This window comes from Phyllobates terribilis, unplaced genomic scaffold (assembly GCF_046119375.1).
Source record: "Phyllobates terribilis strain yellow unplaced genomic scaffold, ASM4611937v1 Scaffold_9__5_contigs__length_417890890, whole genome shotgun sequence".
In the NCBI taxonomy this organism is placed as follows: Eukaryota; Metazoa; Chordata; class Amphibia; order Anura; family Dendrobatidae; genus Phyllobates; species Phyllobates terribilis.
This window is the reverse complement of record NW_027362769.1, coordinates 172,730,165-172,752,549: the sequence shown is the minus strand read 5'-3', so window position 1 is coordinate 172,752,549 and position 22,385 is coordinate 172,730,165. Positions and strand designations below refer to the sequence as shown.

The window sequence follows — 22,385 nt, the reverse complement described above, 5'->3', positions numbered from 1 at the left end:
CCAGTTTACATCTACACAGTTCAGTTTACATCTACACAGTTCAGTTTACATCCACACAGTTCAGTTTACATCCACACAGTTCAGTTTACATCCACACAGTTCAGTTTACATCTACACAGTTCAGTATACATCTACACAGTTCAGTTTACATCTACACTGTCCAGTTTACTTCTACACAGTTCAGTTTACATCCACACAGTTCAGTTTACATCTACACAGTTCAGTTTACATCTACACAGTTCAGTTTACATCTACACAGTTCAGTTTACTTCTACACTGTCCAGTTTACTTCTACACAGTTCAGTTTACATCTACACAGTCCAGTTTACATCTACACTGTCCAGTTTACATCTACACAATCCAGTTTACATCTACACAGTTCAGTTTACATCTACACTGTCCAGTTTACATCTACACAGTCCAGTTTACATCTACACTGTTCAGTTTACATCTACACAGTTCAGTTTACATCTACACAGTTCAGTTTACATCCACACAGTTCAGTTTACATCCACACTGTCCAGTTTACATCTACACAGTTCAGTTTACATCTACACTGTTCAGTTTACATCTACACAGTTCAGTTTACATCTACACAGTTCAGTTTACATCTACACAGTTCAGTTTACATCTACACTGTCCAATTTACTTCTACACAGTTCAGTTTACATATACACTGTCCAGTTTACATCTACACTGTCCAGTTTACATCTACACAGTTCAGTTTACATCTACACAGTTCAGTTTACATCTACACAGTTCAGTTTACATCTACACAGTTCAGTTTACTTCTACACTGCCCAGTTTACATCTACACAGTTCAGTTTAGTTTACTTCTACACAGTTCAGTTTACATCTACACAGTCCAGTTTACATCTACACTGCCCAGTTTACTTCTACACTGCCCAGTTTACATCTACACAGTTCAGTTTACATCTACACAGTTCAGTTTACTTCTACACTGTCCAGTTTACATCTACACAGTTCAGTTTACATCTACACAGTCCAGTTTACATCTACACTGTCCAGTTTACATCTACACTGCCCAGTTTACATCTGCACTGTCCAGTTTACATCTGCACTGTCCAGTTTGCATCTACAATGTCCAGTTTAGATCTACAGGGTGGGCCATTTATACGGATACACCTAAATTAAATGGGAATGATTGGTGATATCAACTTCCTGTTTGTGGCACATTAGTATATGGGAGGGGGAAAACTTTTCCAGATGGGTGGTGACCATGGAGGCCATTTTGGATCCAAGTTTATTTTTTTCAATGGGAAGAGGGTCATGTGACACATCAAACTTATTGAGAATTCCATAAGAAAAACAATGGTGTGCTTGGTTTTAACGTAACTTTATTCTTTCATGAGTTTTTTACAAGTTTATGACCACTTATAAAATGTGTTCAAAGAGCTGCCCATTGTGTTGGATTGTCAATGCAACCCTCTTCTCCCACTCTTGACACACTGATAGCAACACCGCAGAAGAAATGCTAGCACAGGCTTCCAGTATCCGTTGTTTCAGAAACTGCGCATCTCATATTTTGATGGTATGGTGTGGTATATGGGGTACAAAGATAGTGGGGCCATTCTTCATCAATGGAAACCTCAATGCCACTGGATATCTGAAATTGCTACATGATGATGTGTTGCCCTCTTTATGCACTGAAGATGGCACGTTGCCTGAGTTTTTCCAACAAGATGGTCACCACCACATTATGGGTGTCAGGTCCGAACATTCCTACATGAACAGTTTCCTGGAAAGTGGATTGGTCGTCGTGGACCAGTTGAATGGCCACCAAGGCAGTGGCGTACCGCCAATGGCGGCAGACCACGCGACTGCTATGGGGCCCGTGAGCTGGGGGGGCCCATAGCAGTCCAGGGGCGGACATACCGCTGCTGGTGCAGCTGCGCCGGGGGACCCGCCGGTGCAGCGTCTCCCTGCTCGTGGCGGGCAGGGAGCGATCCCTGCAGCTCCGCTGCTGACAGGACAGAATGGCAGCGGAGCTGCAGAGATCCGTCCTCTGCTTCCTGCCCGCCGCTTCCTCCCTCACACAGGCACGCGCTGCTTGATGACGTCATCATGCAGCGCGGGCCTGTGTGAGGGCGGAAATTGCAGACAACAAGGATGCTGCGGCCTGCGGGGGAACGGGCAGAGAGGTAAGTGTTCTAGGTTTTTTTTATTTCTACTGAAACGCTGGAGAGAGCAATAATGGGACTGATGGGGCTGGGGAGAGCAATGGTGGGGCTGGGGAGAGCAATCGTGGGGCTCATGGGGCTGGGGAGAGTGCTGATGGGTTTGGGGAGAGCAATGGTGGGGCTGGGAAGAGCAATGATGCTGCAGCTTGCAGGGCAACGGGCAGAGAGGTAAGTGTTTTATTTTTTATTTTTACTGAAACGCTGGGGAGAGCAATAATGGGGCTGAATGGGCTGGAGAGAGCAATAGTGGGGCTGATGGGGCTGGGGAGAGCAATGGTAGGGCTGATGGGGCTGGGGAGAGCAATGATGGGGCTGATGGGGCTGGGGAGAGCGCTGATGGGTCTGGGGAGAGCAATGGTGGGGCTGGGAAGAGCAGTGATGCCGCAGCTTGCGGGGGAACGGGCAGAGAGGTAAGTGTTTTTTTATTTTTACTGAAACGCTGGGGAGAGCAATAATGGGGCTGACTGGGCTGGAGAGAGCAATAGTGGGGCTGATGGGGCTGGGGAGAGCCATAGTGGGGCTGATGGGGCTGGGGAGAGCAATCGTGGGGCTGATGAGGCTGGGGAGAGCAATGGTGGGGCTGGGGAGAGCAATGGTGGGGCTGGGGAGAGCAGTGATGGGGTTGGTGGGGCGGGGAGAGCAATGATGTGGATTAGTAGACCAATGACGGGGATGGGGAGAGCAATGACGGGTTGCTGGGAGAGAGCAATGATGGAGGTGCTGGGAGAGTAATGACGGGGGTTGCTGGGATAGAACAATGATGGGGGTGCTCGGAGAGAGCAATGATGGGGGTGCAGGGAGAGAGCAATGATGGGGTTGCAGGGAGAGAGCAATGACGGGGGTGCTGGGAGAGAGCAATGATGGGGGTGCTGGGAGAGAGCAATGATGGGGGTGCTGGGAGAGAGCAATGATAGGGGTGCTGGGACAGAGCAATGATGGGGGTGCAGGGAGAGAGCAATGATAGGGGTGCTGGGACAGAGCAATGATGGGGGTGCAGGGAGAGAGCAATGATGGGGTTGCAGGGAGAGAGCAATGACGGGGGTGCTGGGAGAGAGCAATGATGGGGGTGCTGGGAGAGAGCAATGATAGGGGTGCTGGGACAGAGCAATGATAGGGGTGCTGGGACAGAGCAATGATGGGGGTGCTCGGAGAGCGCAATGACGGGGGTGCAGGGATAGGGCAATGACAGGGGTGCTGGGAGAGAGGAATGACAGGGGTGTATATTTTCCGTTTGCACATAGCCTTACAGTTAATTGGGGAGAGTCACAGAGACTGAATAATTTATATTATTGGCTGGTGGAGATTATAGTTAATGGGGGGCACAGTGCTGCTTATCACTTTGTATTTTGATTACTAAGTGGCTAATAGTATATTAATGGTGGGGTACATATCTGTATTCAGGGGCGCAGTGTGGGGGAGACACACGTATATATACAGTATATGTGACCTTGTTATTTTCTAGGCTGGAGAGCATCGTGACAAGACGAGTCGTGGCTGGGAGATGTCGACATGAAGGTCTGACCAGATGGAGGAGAAGCAGCAGAAACCGACTGTGATCAGATAAGACGTCAGCGGTAAGTGCCTGGATGTAAATATTATTCTGTATCTGCACTGTGTGACTTGGAGTGATAATGTTATATGTAAAATCCCTTAGGCTGCATTCTCACATTTGTGTGAAATGTCAGATTTTTTTTATCGGATGGTCCTCGGACTCGTAGAGTTTTATGGATCCATTCACACATCCATGAAAATCACGGATCTGAGAATGAGATCTGTGAGGGTCAGAGAATGTCCTGTTCTGATCAGATTTTGAGGATTAGAATAGGACATGCTCAATGCGTCTGTAAAACAGGGCAGCACACCGACACTGCACACAGATGCAGGAATGTAGCCTTATTATGTATAGCACAGTCCCTTAGTATATAGTGTACTCACTTATTATGTATAGCGCCGTCCTTAGTTATATAGTTTCACCTTTTTTTATGTATAACATCCTCCCTTATTACCTTCCATCCTCTCTAGCTCTAAGGGGTCACAATTGGGGGATCATACTGTGTTGGGGTCAGCATACTTTGCCCTGGGAGTTGAGGTGGGGTACAGTAGGGACATTATACCGCGCATGTGGAGGAATTCACTATTTGGGTATCATACTGTGTTTGGGGGACACTTTTGTTGGTATCACTTTATGGGACAATAAAAGAGAAGCCTAGGACGTCAGCAGGAGGAAAATTACTATGTGAAGGCTGGAAAGTTGTGAGATCTGCTCTTCTGTGACCCTGACAATTATTTACATTTTTTTTTTGGGGGGGGGGGGGCGATTTGAACTTCTGCTATGGGGCTCCATGACTCCTATGTACGCCCCTGCACCAAGGTCTCCCGATCAGACCCCCTTAGACTTTTATCTTTGGGGTCATCTGAAGGCAATTGTCTATGCTGTGAAGATATGAGTATGGTGGATTTATTACTATATGGTGGATTTATTACTATATGGTGGATTTATTTGAGCACTGTATGGTGAATTTAATACTATATTGTGAATTTAATTCAGCACAGTATGGTGGATTTATTACTATATTCTTACTTATTTGAGCAGTGTATGATGAATTTATTTGAGCACTGTATGGTGGATTTATTTGAGCACTATATGGTGGATTTATTTGAGCACTATATGGTGGATTTATTTGAGCACTGTATGGTGGATTTATTTGAGCACTGTATGGTGGATTTATTTGAGCACTGTATGGTGGATTTATTGGAGCACTGTATGGTGGATTTATTAGTAAATATTAGACTTATTTGAGCACTGTATGGATTTATTACTATATTGCTACTTATTTGAGCACTATATGGTGGATGTATTTACACACTGTATGATGCATTATTTGGGAATTGTATTGGATTATTATTAGTGCTTGGTATGGTGGCATTATTTGAGCAGTGTGTGTAACTTTCACTTTGGACACTGTATGGTAATGATTTTTCTGGATATTGAGGTTATTGGGAACTCATTCCCTGCTTCCAAAATAGGGCCCCATACAAAGATTTTCCCAGGAGCCTCCACAGTGCGAGTTTTGTCCCCAAAGACCAGAACTGTCACCCTATTACCAATCAACCCCATCCAAATGGTCACTGACCAAACAGAAATTAATGGCATTTTACAAATATATTCATTTTTTTCTCAGCTGTATCTTCTCCTGGGAAAGCTGGGTGACGGTCAATATGGCGGCTCTCCCATCTTTTGAACCCTTCATAGTGTCAGATCAACCTAATTATGCAGAAATTTGCAGACGGGGAACGTATCATCTCATAATTACACAAATGTGCCACGTGGGACTTTTGGAAATATGGCTGACGACCCCTATAGAAGGGTTAACGGGGCTTGGTTGTCACCCAGCTTTTCCAGGAACAAATATATCTGCGAGGCATTTTTAGAAGATGATGACTCCGGATGTCCATTTACTCCGCGTTCGGTAACTTCTAGACGATGTGAGAAGCGTCTCGCTGCACTTGTGAATTTTACAGTGTCAAATAAATATTTCACATACCTCTGTAAGTATAAGCCCCCTCCAATATACACACACCTCACGACGAGAGAGCGGGAGAGGGACACGCAGAGCGATGCCGCTCCCTGGATTTTTCTGCAGCAACAAAACATTAAAAAAATGTATCACTACCATCCCTTCCAATGGGAGTGATTGTTCTGTTCCCAGCCACTCGCTGCTCTAATTAGGGGAATTCCTAACCCGGTAACATTTCCTTTGTCAAGACATCTGCACAGAGATCCAGTGTTCTCCTTTACATCCAGTGTCCCCATATACTCCCGTCCTATCATCCTATAGTGGGAATGTATTCCTCCTCTCTGGGAAAGCAGCCTGACAACCCCTGGATGCAAGACTGCAACTCCCACAGCAGGTTGTCACGGGCCCGGAGTAATGTGGCCATTGCTGCTGCCACAAGGGCTGACCCACAGGTTCCTCCATAAAGGTTAGGACTTCCCCTGAACACTGTATACAGCTTAGAATCAATTTTGGAAACAGTCAGCAAGCCTGTTATCAGACACACCGCGAACAGCTCAACTGAGCCCCATAAGGCAGATAGTTGTTGTTTTTTTTTTTCTAAAATCAGCTGACAAGACTTCCTAGAATGCAAATTACCAAATTACAACACCGCACTCAGTGCAGACATGAAACAAGCAGAAAGCACATGGTCGACCTCTGCTCCACTCACCGCCTATGGGGAAATAGCCGGACGCAGCAGTGAGAGGAGCGGAGGAAGAGCTTCATTCAGGATGAGGCTGCAGAGCCCCAATATAGGGATTGCGAGGGGTCCCAGCAATCAGACCCCCAGCGATCAGTAAGTTATCACCCAATGTAATGTATGTACACAGTGACTTCACAAGCAAAATAGTGAGTGCAGCTCTGGAGTATAATACAGGATGTAACTCAGGATCAGTAATGTAATGTATGTACAGTGACTGCACCAGCAGAATAGTGAGTGCAGCTCTGGAGTATAATACAGGATGTAACTCAGGATCAGTAATGTAATGTATGTACACAGTGACTGCACCAGCAGAATAGTGAGTGCAGCTCTGGAGTATAATACATGATGTAACTCAGGATCAGTAATGTAATGTATGTACACAGTGACTGCACCAGCAGAATAGTGAGTGCAGCTCTGGAGTATAATACAGGATGTAACTCAGGATCAGTAATGTAATGTATGTACACAATGACTGCACCAGCAGAATAGTGAGTGCAGCTCTGGAGTATAATACAGGATGTAACTGTAGTGATTTTTACATTGAATACTTGGATACATTATATTGTTAAACAGTGTAAGAAAGTGAATATAAACGATACAAGGAGATCCCTCGTTTGTGGACCTTTGGCTTGAAGACTCTTTATGAGAACACTTGTGGTGGAAGCAGCTGACATTCCTCAGGTACAGATTTATAACTGGAGATAAGAAACAATAGTGTTAAAAATGAAACGTGAAGACTGGGAAGAAGCCGGGTCTGTAGAGTTGTCATTTCTTGTTCGCTAACTACTTCATCCCAAAGTCACTTATTGCCCGGATTGATCCATGTCGTTTCATGCGCAGTGATATTTCGCATTCACATTCTGCAGTGATTCACTTAATAATTCTTTATCATGGTCCGCTCCTATTTCTGACACAAAGCTCCGAACCCCCCTCTGAGACAATGCAATGATTCTGTCATCCTCGAGGCGCTCAGGTGCTGCTGTTATAAAGATATATGTTTATATACTGATTATACGGCTTTACAGCTGCTGTTAGGAAAGGAGATGCCTATATCTGCTTTATGCAGATCAAAATTAGTTCACAGTGGGTTTAGAAAACGTATCTATAATCAATGGCTGTAGCTTGGCTGCAAGTTTAAGGTAGTCAGAAATACACCGCATCTCATCAAAGATGGAGGCTGCTGCTCTGTCCTCCATGCTTTACACTACTGCTCTGCTTGTTCAGATTGAATTCTGTGTTTAAGCACAATTTAAGTAGACTGTCAGATTTCTCATATTTATAAACTATCAAATTTATCATGAAATCGGTGTACATGAACAGAGAGGAGTGACCCCCAGTAATGAAACTCAGGAGAAGCCGCCACCATCATTGTAAATCTGACGAGAGGTAGAAGTAAAAGATGCCGAAATCTCTTGTGCTCCTGAGTCACCGTATAGACAGCGATGCAGAAACTCATCGTAACCCTCTAGATTTTGTCCGGATGGTGACTTTCCCCTCCAGAGCCATCACTTTTTATAGATTTACATTGACTTATTTAAAGGGGTTTTCCACAACTCTGCAGTATAGGTGATAAATGCCTGATTGCTGGGACCCCCAATAATTAGTAAGCTTCCCCCCTGTTCCTCTTCACTGCATGACTTTATTAAGGAGGCATTTAAAGACGCACTGTCACCAGGTCAATGGTCCGATTTTTGCTCTTATTTTCTTCCGAGTGTCCTTTTTGTTTAATCCCCCATGGGGTGCCAGAGACAGGGGTCTTTTTATGTGGTGCCAGAGATGGGGGTCTTTTTATGTGGTGCCAGAGATGGGGGTCTTTTTATGTGGTGCTGATTATCATCATCTTTATCAAGCAAGAACTGCACAGTTTCTACCATAAGTGCACAAAAAGCGATGGTGAACTACAACTCCAGCATCCAGCTCTCCACTACCTGCTCATCATACAGTCAGCATTTTGTATGCAAATCACTCTTTGAAAAGTATAACCCCCAACATCCACCCCATCTGCACGCTGCAGTAAACCCCAATCTCTATGCAAACACTTGAGCTCTGCTCGCATGAGCAGAAATGCTGCTTTTTATACAAGTCTCTGCATCGAGATGCCCAATAGCAATCTGCTCTGTTTGCTGTGTTTTAGCTGCACTTTTTATGTTTTTCCTTATTTTTAGACATTTTTTTTTTTTGCTGATTTGACACGGCGGAGATTTTTTGTGCAGTTTTAGTGCAGCAACACTGGGATTGTGCAGATAAAAATGCAATTGTGTTTTTTTACATGCATTTATCAGGCTTTCCATAGAAACCTAGAAGAACAAAAACTCACCAAGAGCAACACATTGTCATGAAATCACATCTACTTTGATTGAATAAAACGCAGCAGATTTTCTGCACAAAAAAAAATCACAGAAGGAAAAAAAATGCAGCATTTACGCTAAATGGGAACATGGCCACAATGAAGCATCTTGCCCCCCCTGTATTACCTGGACCCCCGGGTACTTCTGACCCAAACCAACACCATGATAGAGATCTACAGAGGATTTCTGAGGATCCACATACAGGGGCCGTGGAACAAGGATTAATGCAGCTACATTACAGCTGTCTGAAAGCAGCCATATAGGAGAGGAAGCTGAGATATTGGGGGCTGTTTGTCAGGTTCCGCAGAGGGATTTCCATCCCCTGACAGCATACAGCTCCCTATATCTCAGCTTCCTGTGACTATGGCATAGTAATGTTATCTCTATCGTCCCTGTAACCCCCCTGGCGTGAACCTGCTGTTGGTTGTTGCTCTCAATCTGTTGGCGATTTACAACCGGAGCAAAGTCCACGTGACAATCAGATCTCAGACTACAAGTGACAATTTGTGACCAATTCTTCCACCTGCAGATCTGTAGGTGATCAGTGAATCCATCAGGATAGAGGCGATTGTGCCCCCATTATCCAAGGAAGGTCATAGATAATTAACTGATCTGACCAGATGCCATCTCTATGCACTTGAACTACGGAAAAGCAGCAGTCCCATGTAACACCATTTAAATCCACTAATTATTGATAATCCGGCAAATTTAAAATTTAGAGCAAAATGAAAAAATGACTGTAATAAGACTGAAATGTAACATCACAGTGGTCTGCAGCTGGAGGGGAACTACAACTCCCAGCATTAGAGCTCAATGACACATGACTACATAGTCGCAACACTACACTAGTCTGCAGTCTGAGCTCTCAGCTGGAGGTGAACTACAACTCCCAGCATGACCACTCACAAGTCTGAAGATGTAAATCACTTCATGGCCGTTTCCTGCAGTTCTCAGGTAATATTGGGAGTTGAGTTGTAGTTTCCAAACAGCTGTAGAGCCAGAGCGTAAGTAAAGCCGCCGGTCGCCTGCCTATGTCCTGAGATATTACATGGGGACACCGCACAGCTTTACATTGCAGACTCCATTCTATACTTTGTCAAACTGCAATTAAATCCCAAAATAACCAGTCAGCAGCTAGAAGACCCCTCATCACATGGGAAGACAGAGACTCCCCTGCAATTACTGAGTGCAGGAACCAATAGCGACCAAACCTCCCCCAGAACAACAGCAGAACCGTCAGGATGAGCTGCAGATCTGCAGGTTGTTACTATGTAGCCAGTGTGAAGATGGAGTCACCTGGATGAGACACAATGGCGGATCCTGACAGAAATCCGGAACATTCCCCATCATGGGCTGATCCCATAATCCTGCACCCTCCGTCATAAACTGTCCTCAGCTTCTCCCCACATTTCTGCCACCTGTCATGAGCCCAATCCACTGCTCAGAGCTGTGCCCAGGTGGTTACATAAGATCACTGTCTCTGCGCCTTGTCATCTGGGCAGCACCAATCTCAACCACATCTCCTCCATCGCACCTGTCACCCTCACACCATCAAACTGTTTATGATCTTGCCCATGTAAAGAACTTACCACATGTCACCTATTGGTGTTCACCTGTGCCCACACTTACCCATGCCACCTGTGCCCACCCTTACCCATGTTACCTATACCACCCTTACCCATGCCACCTGTGCCCACCCTTACCCATGTTACCTATACCACCCTTACCCATGTCACCTGTGCCACCCTTACCCATGTCACCTGTGCCCACCCTTACCCATGTCACCTACGCCACCCTTATCCATGTCACCTACGCCACCCTTATCCATGTCACCTGTGCCACCCTTACTCGTGTCACCTGTGCCCACCTTTACCCTGTCACCTGTGCCACCCTTAACCATGTCACCTGTGTCACCCTTAACCATGTCACCTGTGCCACCATGAACCTGTGCCACCCTTAACCTGTGCCACCTGTGCCCACACTTACCCGTGTCACCTGTGCCACCATTACCCGTGTCACCTGTGCCACCATTACCCGTGTCACCTGTGCCCACCCTTACCCGTGTCACCTGTGCCCACCTTTACCCGTGTCACCTGTGCCCACCTTTACCCATGTCACCTGTGCCCACCTTTACCCATGTCACCTGTGCCCACCTTTACCCATGTCACCCGTGCTAGACTCTCACTCATCTGTATCATCCATAGAAATCACCTGTAGCCTAAGCTCCATTCATTTCCCTCTTGCCATGATCGCACCTCCATATTGGTGTCACCCTCACCTTTGAAATCTCAAACTCTTACTTTTATCCTGAACCCATCCTTACCTATGTCCTTCATCTTCCCACATGTGCCAATCTCATCCATTCCCTTGTGCTACCATCACCACATCATAAGTACCACCATTCTCCCTCTCATTGGTCACTTCCCACACATGTGCCCCATCTGTGCCAGCCTTATCCCCTATTCTGTGCTACCATCACAATGTTCTTTATTGTCACCCCGCACCTGTGACAGTCTCATCGCTTATTTTCTGCTATCATCAGTCTACTATATGCCAGTGTTCTCATCTTATACCTGTGCCCCTGACCTGTGCTAATTTAAACCTTCCCCATGTGCTCCATCATAACCTAATAAGTGGCAACGTCCCCCCTTCTTGTCACCCCCTTACCTGTGCCAGTCTCCTCTCCTTCCTATGTGCCATTCTCCCACACACCTGTGCCAGTCTCATTGCCTTACTCTTAGCCATTCTCCCACACACCTGTGCCAGCCTAGTCGCCCTCCTATGTGCCATTCTCCCGCACACCTGTGCCAGCCTCATCGCCTTCCTCTCCGCCATTCTCCTGCACACCTGTGCCAGCCTCATCGCCCTCCTATGTGCCATTCTCCAGCACACCTGTGCCAGTCTCATCGCCCTGCTCCCCACCATTTTCCTGCACAAATGTGCCAGTCTCATCGCCCTGCTCCCCACCAATCTCCTGCAGACCTTTGCCAGCCTCTTCACCCTCCTATCTGCCATTCTCCCTCTCACCTGTGCCAGCCCCATCGCCCTCCTATGTGCCATTCTCACCCACACCTGTGCCAGCCTCATCGCCCTGCTATGTGCCATTCTCACCCACACCTGTGCCAGCCTCATCGCCCTGCTATGTGCCATTCTCCCGCACACCTGTGCCAGCCTCATCGCCCTCCTATGTGCCATTCTCCCGCACACCTGTGCCAGCCTCATCGCCCTCCTATGTGCCATTCTCCCGCACACCTGAGCCAGCCTCATCGCCCTCCTCTCCGCCATTCTCCCGCACACCTGTGCCCTCACCTGGGTCATGAGTCTGTCTGCCCCCGTGTTCTCCTCGTCCTTGAAGATAATGTCCGCGTTGTAGTTGGGGGTGAGCTCCCTGATGCGCTCTGAGTTGCGGGCGATCTTGCCCTCGTACCTCCCGCTGGCCCCCAGCGTCTTCTCGGGCACATTGGGGCTGAACTGCTTGTAGGCGAGCGGGCTGAGCTTGGCAGGTCTTCGCCTCCTGCCCACCACCCTGCCCGGCCCACAGCCGCGCACCGCCGGGCTCAGGAGCAGCGCAGCGCCGCAGAGCAGCAGCACGAGCAGGGGGGGCAGCTGCATGGGGCGTCCGGTGCTCCCTGGGGCTGCCCTGGATCACGGGAGCTCCATCCGCCGCTCCTGCCCCGCAGCGACAATCCGGCTCCTCTGATCTCCCGGACCCCGATCACCGGCAAAGTCTCTGCGTCAGGGCGCTAAGTCCAGGGGGCTCTGCCTGCGCCCCAGCCTTGCGCTCCGGGGACTGCGCTCCAGGGACTGCTCTCCAGGCTGCTGTGCGCTCCGGGGTCTGCGCTCCAGGGACTGCTCTCCAGGCTGCTCTGCGCTCCGGGGTCTGCGCTCCAGGCTGCTCTGCGCTCCGGGGTCTGCTCTCCAGGCTGCTGTGCGCTCCGGGGTCTGCGCTCCAGGGTCTGCGCTCCGGGCTGCTGTGCGCTCCGCAGGTCGGGCTGTGCTCTGCTCTTGTGGCGCTCTGCACTGTCCGCCCGTAATAAATAGTTCAGGCGGTTTGTTTTGGCACCTGGATCACACGGGAGGAGGGGGCGCTCTATATACCGGGGTCTGCGGAGCTCGCACTCACTCTCACGCCCACTGCTCCTCTCACCCGTCACCTATAATAATCAGTGCGGCCGCCGGGTCACCTCTGCAGGGCGGGCGGGGGCTCCAGCATCAGCAGCAGCAAGTCAGCCTGGGGATGTCACTGAGCTGTCACCCAGAGCTGTCAGTGTCTGCTGCCACATGTTAGCCGAGGAGGGGGCACCTGGTGCAGAAATCACCACTGAGGGGGGCACCTGGTGCAGGAATCACCACTGAGGGGGGCACCTGGTGCAGGAATCACCACTGAGCGGGCACCTGGTGCAGGAATCACCACTGAGGGGGGCACCTGGTGCAGGAATGACTACTGAGGGGGGCACCTGGTGCAGGAACCACCACTGAGGGGGGGAACCTGGTGCAGGAATCACTACTGAGGGGGGCACCTGGTGCAGGAACCACCACTGAGGGGGGGAACCTGGTGCAGGAATCACTACTGAGGGGGGCACCTGGTGCAGGAATCACCACTGAGGGGGGCACCTGGTGCAGGAATCACCACTGAGGGGGGCACCTGGTGCAGGAATCACCACTGAGGGGGGCACCTGGTGCAGGAATCACCACTGAGCGGGCACCTGGTGCAGGAATCACCACTGAGGGGGGCACCTGGTGCAGGAATGACTACTGAGGGGGGCACCTGGTGCAGGAACCACCACTGAGGGGGGGAACCTGGTGCAGGAATCACTACTGAGGGGGGCACCTGGTGCAGGAACCACCACTGAGGAGGGGAACCTGGTGCAGGAATCACTACTGAGGGGGGCACCTGGTGCAGGAATCAGCACTGAGGGGGGCACCTGGTGCAGGAATCACCACCGAGGGGGCACCTGGTGCAGGAATGACTACTGAGGGAGGCACCTGGTGCAGGAACCACCACTGAGGGGGCACCTGGTGCTGGAATCACGACAGAGGGGGCACCTGGTGCAGGACTCGCCACTGAAACATTGTATCACTGAGGGGGGCACCTGGTGCAGGATTCACCACCGATACATTGTGTCACTGAGGTGGGCTCCTGATGCAGGATTTACCACTGATACATGGTATCACTGAGGGGGCACCTGCTGCAGGACTCGCCACTGATATATTGTATCACTGAGGGGGCACCTGGTGCAGGATTCAACACTTACACATTGCATCACTAAAGGGGGCACCTGGTGCGGGATTCATCACTGATTCATTGTATCACTGAGGGGGCACCTGGTGATGGATGTACCACTGATTCATTGTATCACTGAGCAGGCACCTGGTGATGGATGTACCACTGACTCATTGTATCACTGAGGGGGCACCTGGTGCAGGATTCACTACTGAATCATTGTATCACTGAGGGGGCACCTGGTGCAGGATTTACCACTGATTCATTGTATCACTGAGGGGGCACCTGGTGCAGGATTTACCACAGATTCACTGTACCACTGAGGGGGCACCTGGTGCAGAATTCACCACTGATTCATTGTATCACTGAGGGGGCACCTGGTGCAGGATTCACCACTCATTCATTGTATTACTGAGGGGGCACCTGGTGCAGGATTCACTACTGATTCATTGTATCACTGAGGGGGCACCTGGTGATGGATGTACCACTGATTCATTGTATCACTGACGGGGCACGTGGTGCAGGATTCACTGCTGAATCATTGTATCACTGAGGGGGCACCTGGTGCAGGATTCACTGCTGAATCATTGTATCACTGAGGGGGCACCTGGTGCAGGATTCACCACTGATTCATTGTATCACTGAGGGGGCACCTGGTGCAGGATTCACCACTGATTCATTGTATCACTGAGGGGGCACCTGATGATGGATGTACCACTGATTCATTGTATCACTGAGGGGGCACCTGGTGCAGGATTCACTACTGAATCATTGTATCACTGAGGGGGCACCTGGTGCAGGATTTACCACTGATCCATTGTATAACTGAGGGGGGCACCTGGTGCAGGATTTACCACTGATTCATTGTATCACTGAGGGGGCACCAGGTGCAGGATTTACCACTTATTCAGTGTATCACTGAGGGGGCACCTGGTGCAGGATTTACCACTGAATCATTGCATCACTGAGGGGGCACCTGGTGCAGGATTTACCATTGATTCACTGTATAACTGAGGGGGCACCTGCTGCAGGATTTCCCACTGATTCATTGCAGCACTGAGGGGGGCACCTGGTGCAGGATTCACTACTGATTCATTGTATAACTGAGGGGGCACCTGGTGCAGGATTCACCACTGATTCATTGTATCACTGAGGGGGGCACCTGGAGCAGGATTCACCACTGATTCATTGTATCACTGAGGGGGCACCCGGTGCAGGATTTACCACTGACTCATTGTATAACTGAGGGGGCACCTGGTGCAGGATTCTCCACTGATTCATTGTATCACTGAGGGGGCACCTGGTGCAGGATTTACCACTGATTCATTGTATCACTTAGGGGGCACCTGGTGCAGGATTCACTACTGATTCATTGCATCACTGAGGGGGCACCTGGTGCAGGATTTACCACTGATTCATTGTGTCACTGAGGGGGCACCTGGTGCACGATTTACCACTGATTCATTGTATAACTGAGGGTCACACCTGGTGGAGGATTTACCACTGATTCATTGTATCACTGTGGGGGCACCTGATGCAGGATTTACCACAAATTCACTGCACCACTGAGGGGGCACCTGGTGCAGGATTCACCACTGATTCATTGTACCACTGAGGGGGCACCTGGTGCAGGATTTACCACTGATTCACTGTACCACTGAGGGGGCACCTGATGCAGGATTCACCACTGATTCATTGTATCACTGAGGGGGCACCTGGTGCAGGATTTACCACTGATTCATTGTATTACTGAGGGGGCACCTGGTGCAGGATTTACCACTGATACATTGTATCACTGAGGGGGCACCTAGTGCAGGATTCACCACTGATTCATTGTATCACTGAGGGGGGCACCTGGAGCAGGATTCACCACTGATTCATTGTATCACTGAGGGGGCACCCGGTGCAGGATTTACCACTGACTCATTGTATAACTGAGGGGGCACCTGGTGCAGGATTCTCCACTGATTCATTGTATCACTGAGGGGGCACCTGGTGCAGGATTTACCACTGATTCATTGTATCACTTAGGGGGCACCTGGTGCAGGATTCACTACTGATTCATTGCATCACTGAGGGGGCACCTGGTGCAGGATTTACCACTGATTCATTGTGTCACTGAGGGGGCACCTGGTGCACGATTTACCACTGATTCATTGTATAACTGAGGGTCACACCTGGTGGAGGATTTACCACTGATTCATTGTATCACTGTGGGGGCACCTGATGCAGGATTTACCACAAATTCACTGCACCACTGAGGGGGCACCTGGTGCAGGATTCACCACTGATTCATTGTACCACTGAGGGGGCACCTGGTGCAGGATTTACCACTGATTCACTGTACCACTGAGGGGGCACCTGATGCAGGATTCACCACTGATTCATTGTATCACTGAGGGGGCACCTGGTGCAGGATTTACCACTGATTCATTGTATTACTGAGGGGGCACCTGGTGCAGGATTTACCACTGATACATTGTATCACTGAGGGGGCACCTAGTGCAGGATTTACCACTGATTCATTGTATCACTGAGGGGGCACCTGGTGCAGGATTTACCACTGATTCATGGTACCACAGATGGGGCACATGGTGTAGGATTCACCACTGAATCATTGTAGCACTGAGGGGGGCACCTGGTGCAGGATTCACCACTGACTCATTGTACCACTAAGGGGGCACCTGGTGCATGATTCACCACTGATTCATTGTATCACTGAGGGGGCACCTGGTGATGGATGTACCACTGATTCATTGTATAACTGAGGGGGCACCTGGTGCAGTATTCACCAGCGATACATTGTATTACTGAGGGGGCACCTGGTGCAGGATTTACCACTGATTCATTGTATCACTGAGGGGGCTTCTGGTGCAGGATTTACCACTGATTCATTGTACCACTGAGGGGGCACCTGGTGCAGGATTCACCACTGAATCATTGTATCATTGAGGGGGCACCTGGTGCAGAACCTATCACTGAATTATTACATCACTGAGGGGGCACCTGGTGCAGGACTTATCACTGATTCATTGGACACCTGGTGCAGGATTTACCGCTGATTCATTGTATCACTGAGGGGGACACCTGGTGCAGGATTTACCGCTGATTCACTGTACCACTGAAGGGGCACCTGGTGCAGGATTCACCACTGATTCATTGTACCACTGAGGGGGCACCTGGTGCAGGATTTACCACTGATTCATTGTATCACTGAGGGGGCACCTGGTGCAGGATTTACCACTGATTCATTGTATCACTGAGGGGGCACCTGGTGCAGGATTTACCACTGATTCATTGTATCACTGAGGGGGCACCTGGTGCAGGATTCACCACTGATTCATTGTATCACTGAGGGGGCACCTCGTGATGGATGTACCACTGATTCACTGTATCACTGAGGGGGCACCTGGTGCTGGATTCACCACTGAATCATTGTATCACTGAGGGGGCACCTGGTGCAGGATTTACCACTGATTCATTGTATCACTGAGGGGGTACCTGGTGCTGGATTCACCACTGAATCATTGTATCACTGAGGGGGCACCAGGTGCAGGATTTACCACTGATTCATTGAATCACTGAGGGGGGGCACCTGGTGCAGGATTTATGACTGATTCATTGCATAACTGAGGGGGCACCTGGTGCAGGATTTACCACTGATTCATTGCATCACTGAGGGGGCACCTGGTGCTGGATTTGCCACTGATTCATTGCATCACTGAGGGGGCACCTGGTGCAGGATTTACCACTGATTCATCGCATCACTGAGGGGGCACCTGGTGCTGGATTTGCCACTGATTGATTATATCACTGAGGGGGCACCTGGTGCCGGATTCACAACTGATTCACTATAGCACTGAGGGGGCACCTGGTGCAGGATTCACCACTGATTCATTGTATCACTGAGGGGGCACCTGGTGCAGGATTCACCACTGATTCATTTCATCACTGAGGAGGCACCTGGTGCAGGATTTATCACTGATTCATTGTATCACTGAGGGGGCACCTGGTGCAGGATTCTCCACTCATTCATTGTATCACTGAGGGGGCACCTGGTGCAGGATTCACAACTGATTCACTATAGCACTGAGGGGGCACCTGGTGCAGGATTCACCACTGATTCATTTCATCACTGAGGAGGCACCTGGTGCAGGATTCTCCACTGATTCATTGTATCACTGAGGGGGCACCTGGTGCAGGATTTACCACTGACTCATTGTATCACTGAGGGGGCACCTGGTGCAGGATTTACCACTGATTCATTGTATAACTGAGGGTCGCACCTGGTGCAGGATTCACCACTGATTCATTGCATCACTGAGGGGGCACCTCGTGCAGGATTCACCACTGATTCATTGTATCACTGAGGGGGCACCTGGTGCAGGATTCACCACTGATTCATTTCATCACTGAGGAGGCACCTGGTGCAGGATTCTCCACTGATTCATTGTATCACTGAGGGGGCACCTGGTGCAGGATTTACCACTGACTCATTGTATCACTGAGGGGGCACCTGGTGCAGGATTTACCACTGATTCATTGCATCACTGAGGGGGCACCTCGTGCAGGATTCACCACTGATTCATTGTATCACTGAGGGTCGCACCTGGTGCAGGATTTACCACTGACTCATTGTATCACTGAGGGGGCACCTGGTGCAGGATTTACCACTGATTCATTGTATAACTGAGGGTCGCACCTGGTGCAGGATTCACCACTGATTCATTGCATCACTGAGGGGGCACCTCGTGCAGGATTCACCACTGATTCATGGTATCACTGAGGGGGGCACCTGGTGCAGGATTTACCACCGACGCATTGCACTAATAAAGGGGCAACAATTGCAGGACATACCACATAAACTTTGCATCACTGTGGGGCATCTTCACTTTTCTTTTACATTTGGTATCACATTCTGATACATTATATCACACTTGGTAACTACAATATACTCTTCACGTGAGCACAATGTAGAACGATAAGGCCTATCTTGCCCTGCCAGCCAATGGAACCAACAGCTGACAATCTATACACGGTTCCAAGTCATTGAATTTATCAATGTGCAGTTACTGGCAGGTGGTGGAAGCGGCAGTGATACTGACTGGTTATTCCTGACTGGTGCGAGCACATTATACTGGGAGCTGCTGGTCAGCGTCCATGAGCTGGAGGAGCCACATAGCATGGGAATTTATTCCCCCTCCCCCCTTTTACTATTTCATTCGTTATCACAGTGAAGAGAGGGTTAAACCCCTTTAGTTATGTTCTATTACTGGCTGGAGAGATGAGAACCCTGCAGAGACCTCTCCCTGTCCTGCCCTGTGCTCCCTGCTATTCTATGGATCTCTCAGTATGTGACGATGTCTGTGAGAACAGGAAGGAGCCAGATACAGTATCCCGGGGTCACCAACTCTACTAAATGTCTATTGCTCCCAGTTATCAGCCAAAATTAGATGGGTAGAATCTGGCAGTAGATGGATGATTGCAATAAAGTGGAGAGAATTATTGCAAACTCCACATTATATACAGGCAAGCAAACAACCTAAATCAGTGATGCCCAAACTGTGACTCCAGCTTTGCGACTACAACCCCCAGTATGTACTCATCTAGGAGTGATAGATTTTAAGAACTGGAGATCCAGGGGACGACTGGAATGATGGAAGTCAATAGCAGATGGATCTATATTTGTTTCCACATATTGTACAATATGTTATTTCATCACAGTTTTATCAGGACTCTTTGAATGAGAAGAAAAGTATCTACAGTGATAATAAACTACACAATGTATCCACTGCTGACAACTTGTGGCCCCAATACATGTCATCAGAATCAAAAATATTCTTACTCAGATTTATAGATGTATACTCTGTTACATGGTAGAAAGTATTATGTTGTACATAGGGGCAGTATTATAGTAGTTATATTCTTGTACATAGGGGCAGTATTATAGTAGTTATATTCTTGTACATAGGGGCAGTATTATGTTAGTTATATTCTTGTACATAGGGGCAGTATTATAGTAGTTATATTCTTGTACATAGGAGCAGTATTATAGTAGTTATATTCTTGTACATAGGGGCAGTATTATAGTAGTTATATTCTTGTACATAGGGGCAGTATTATAGTAGTTATATTCTTGTACATAGGAGCAGTATTATAGTAGTTATATTCTTGTACATAGGGGCAGTATTATGTTAGTTATATTCTTGTACATAGGGGGCAGTATTATAGTAGTTATATTCTTGTACATAGGGGCAGTATTATAGTAGTTATATTCTTGTACATAGGGGCAGTATTATAGTAGTTATATTCTTGTACATAGGGGCAGTATTATAGTAGTTATATTCTTGTACATAGGAGCAGTATTATAGTAGTTATATTCTTGTACATAGGGGCAGTATTATGTTAGTTATATTCTTGTACATAGGGGCAGTATTATAGTAGATATATTCTTGTACATAGGAGGCAGTATTATAGTAGTTATATTCTTGTACATAGGGGCAGTATTACAGTAGTTATATTCTTGTACATAGGAGCAGTATTATAGTAGTTATATTCTTGTACATAGGAGCAGTATTATAGTAGTTATATTCTTGTACATAGGGGCAGTATTATAGTAGTTATATTCTTGTACATAGGGGGCAGTATTATAGTAGTTATATTCTTGTACATAGGGGCAGTATTATAGTAGTTATATTCTTGTACATAGGGGGCAGTATTATAGTAGTTATATTCTTGTACATAGGGGCAGTATTATAGTAGTTATATTCTTGTACATAGGAGCAGTATTATAGTAGTTATATTCTTGTACATAGGAGCAGTATTATAGTAGTTATATTCTTGTACATAGGGGGCAGTATTATAGTAGTTATATTCTTGTACATAGGGGCAGTATTATAGTAGTTATATTCTTGTACATAGGGGCAGTATTATAGTAGTTATATTCTTGTACATAGGGGGCAGTATTATAGTAGTTATATTCTTGTACATAGGGGCAGTATTACAGTAGTTATATTCTTGTACATAGGAGCAGTATTATAGTAGTTATATTCTTGTACATAGGAGCAGTATTATAGTAGTTATATTCTTGTACATAGGGGCAGTATTATGTTAGTTATATTCTTGTACATAGGGGCAGTATTATAGTAGTTATATTCCTGTACATAGGGGGCAGTATTATAGTAGTTATATTCTTGTACATAGGGGCAGTATTATAGTAGTTATATTCTTGTACATAGGGGGCAGTATTATAGTAGTTATATTCTTGTACATAGGGGCAGTATTATAGTAGTTATATTCTTGTACATAGGAGCAGTATTATAGTAGTTATATTCTTGTACATAGGAGCAGTATTATAGTAGTTATATTCTTGTACATAGGGGCAGTATTATGGCAGTTATATTCTTGTACATAGGAGCAGTATTATAGTAGTTATATTCCTGTACATAGGGGGCAGTATTATAGTAGTTATATTCTTGTACATAGGGGCAGTATTATACTAGTTATATTCTTGTACATAGGAGCAGTATTATAGTAGTTATATTCTTGTACATAGGAGCAGTATTATAGTAGTTATACTCTTGTACATAGGGGCAGTATTATAGTAGTCATATTCTTGTACATAGGAGCAGTATTATAGTAGTTATATTCTTGTACATAGGGGCAGTATTACAGTAGTTATATTCTTGTACATAGGAGCAGTATTATAGTAGTTATATTCTTGTACATAGGAGCAGTATTATAGTAGTTATATTCTTGTACATAGGGGCAGTATTATGTTAGTTATATTCTTGTACATAGGGGCAGTATTATAGTAGTTATATTCCTGTACATAGGGGGCAGTATTATAGTAGTTATATTCTTGTACATAGGGGCAGTATTATAGTAGTTATATTCTTGTACATAGGGGGCAGTATTATAGTAGTTATATTCTTGTACATAGGGGCAGTATTATAGTAGTTATATTCTTGTACATAGGAGCAGTATTATAGTAGTTATATTCTTGTACATAGGAGCAGTATTATAGTAGTTATATTCTTGTACATAGGGGCAGTATTATGGCAGTTATATTCTTGTACATAGGAGCAGTATTATAGTAGTTATATTCCTGTACATAGGGGGCAGTATTATAGTAGTTATATTCTTGTACATAGGGGCAGTATTATACTAGTTATATTCTTGTACATAGGAGCAGTATTATAGTAGTTATATTCTTGTACATAGGAGCAGTATTATAGTAGTTATATTCTTGTACATAGGGGCAGTATTATAGTAGTTATATTCTTGTACATAGGGGCAGTATTATAGTAGTTATATTCTTGTACATAGGAGCAGTATTATAGTAGTTATATT

At 47.1% G+C, this 22,385-nt stretch overlaps 1 protein-coding gene across 2 annotated transcripts in view; it reads right to left on the bottom strand.

The window, feature by feature from the left end:
• Positions 1–13,064, bottom strand: part of IHH (Indian hedgehog signaling molecule) — a 146,426-nt gene extending 133,362 nt beyond the window's left edge. The window contains exon 1 of one of the 2 annotated variants that reach the window (XM_073647371.1): positions 12,119–13,064. In XM_073647371.1, the coding sequence (XP_073503472.1) occupies positions 12,119–12,421 (303 nt within the window). In that variant the 5' untranslated portion in view covers positions 12,422–13,064. Of the gene's footprint in view, positions 1–10,105; positions 10,272–12,118 lie in introns of those variants that run through there. The other variant, XM_073647372.1, reaches the window with a different exon arrangement.
• Positions 13,065–22,385: the final 9,321 nt, after the last annotated feature.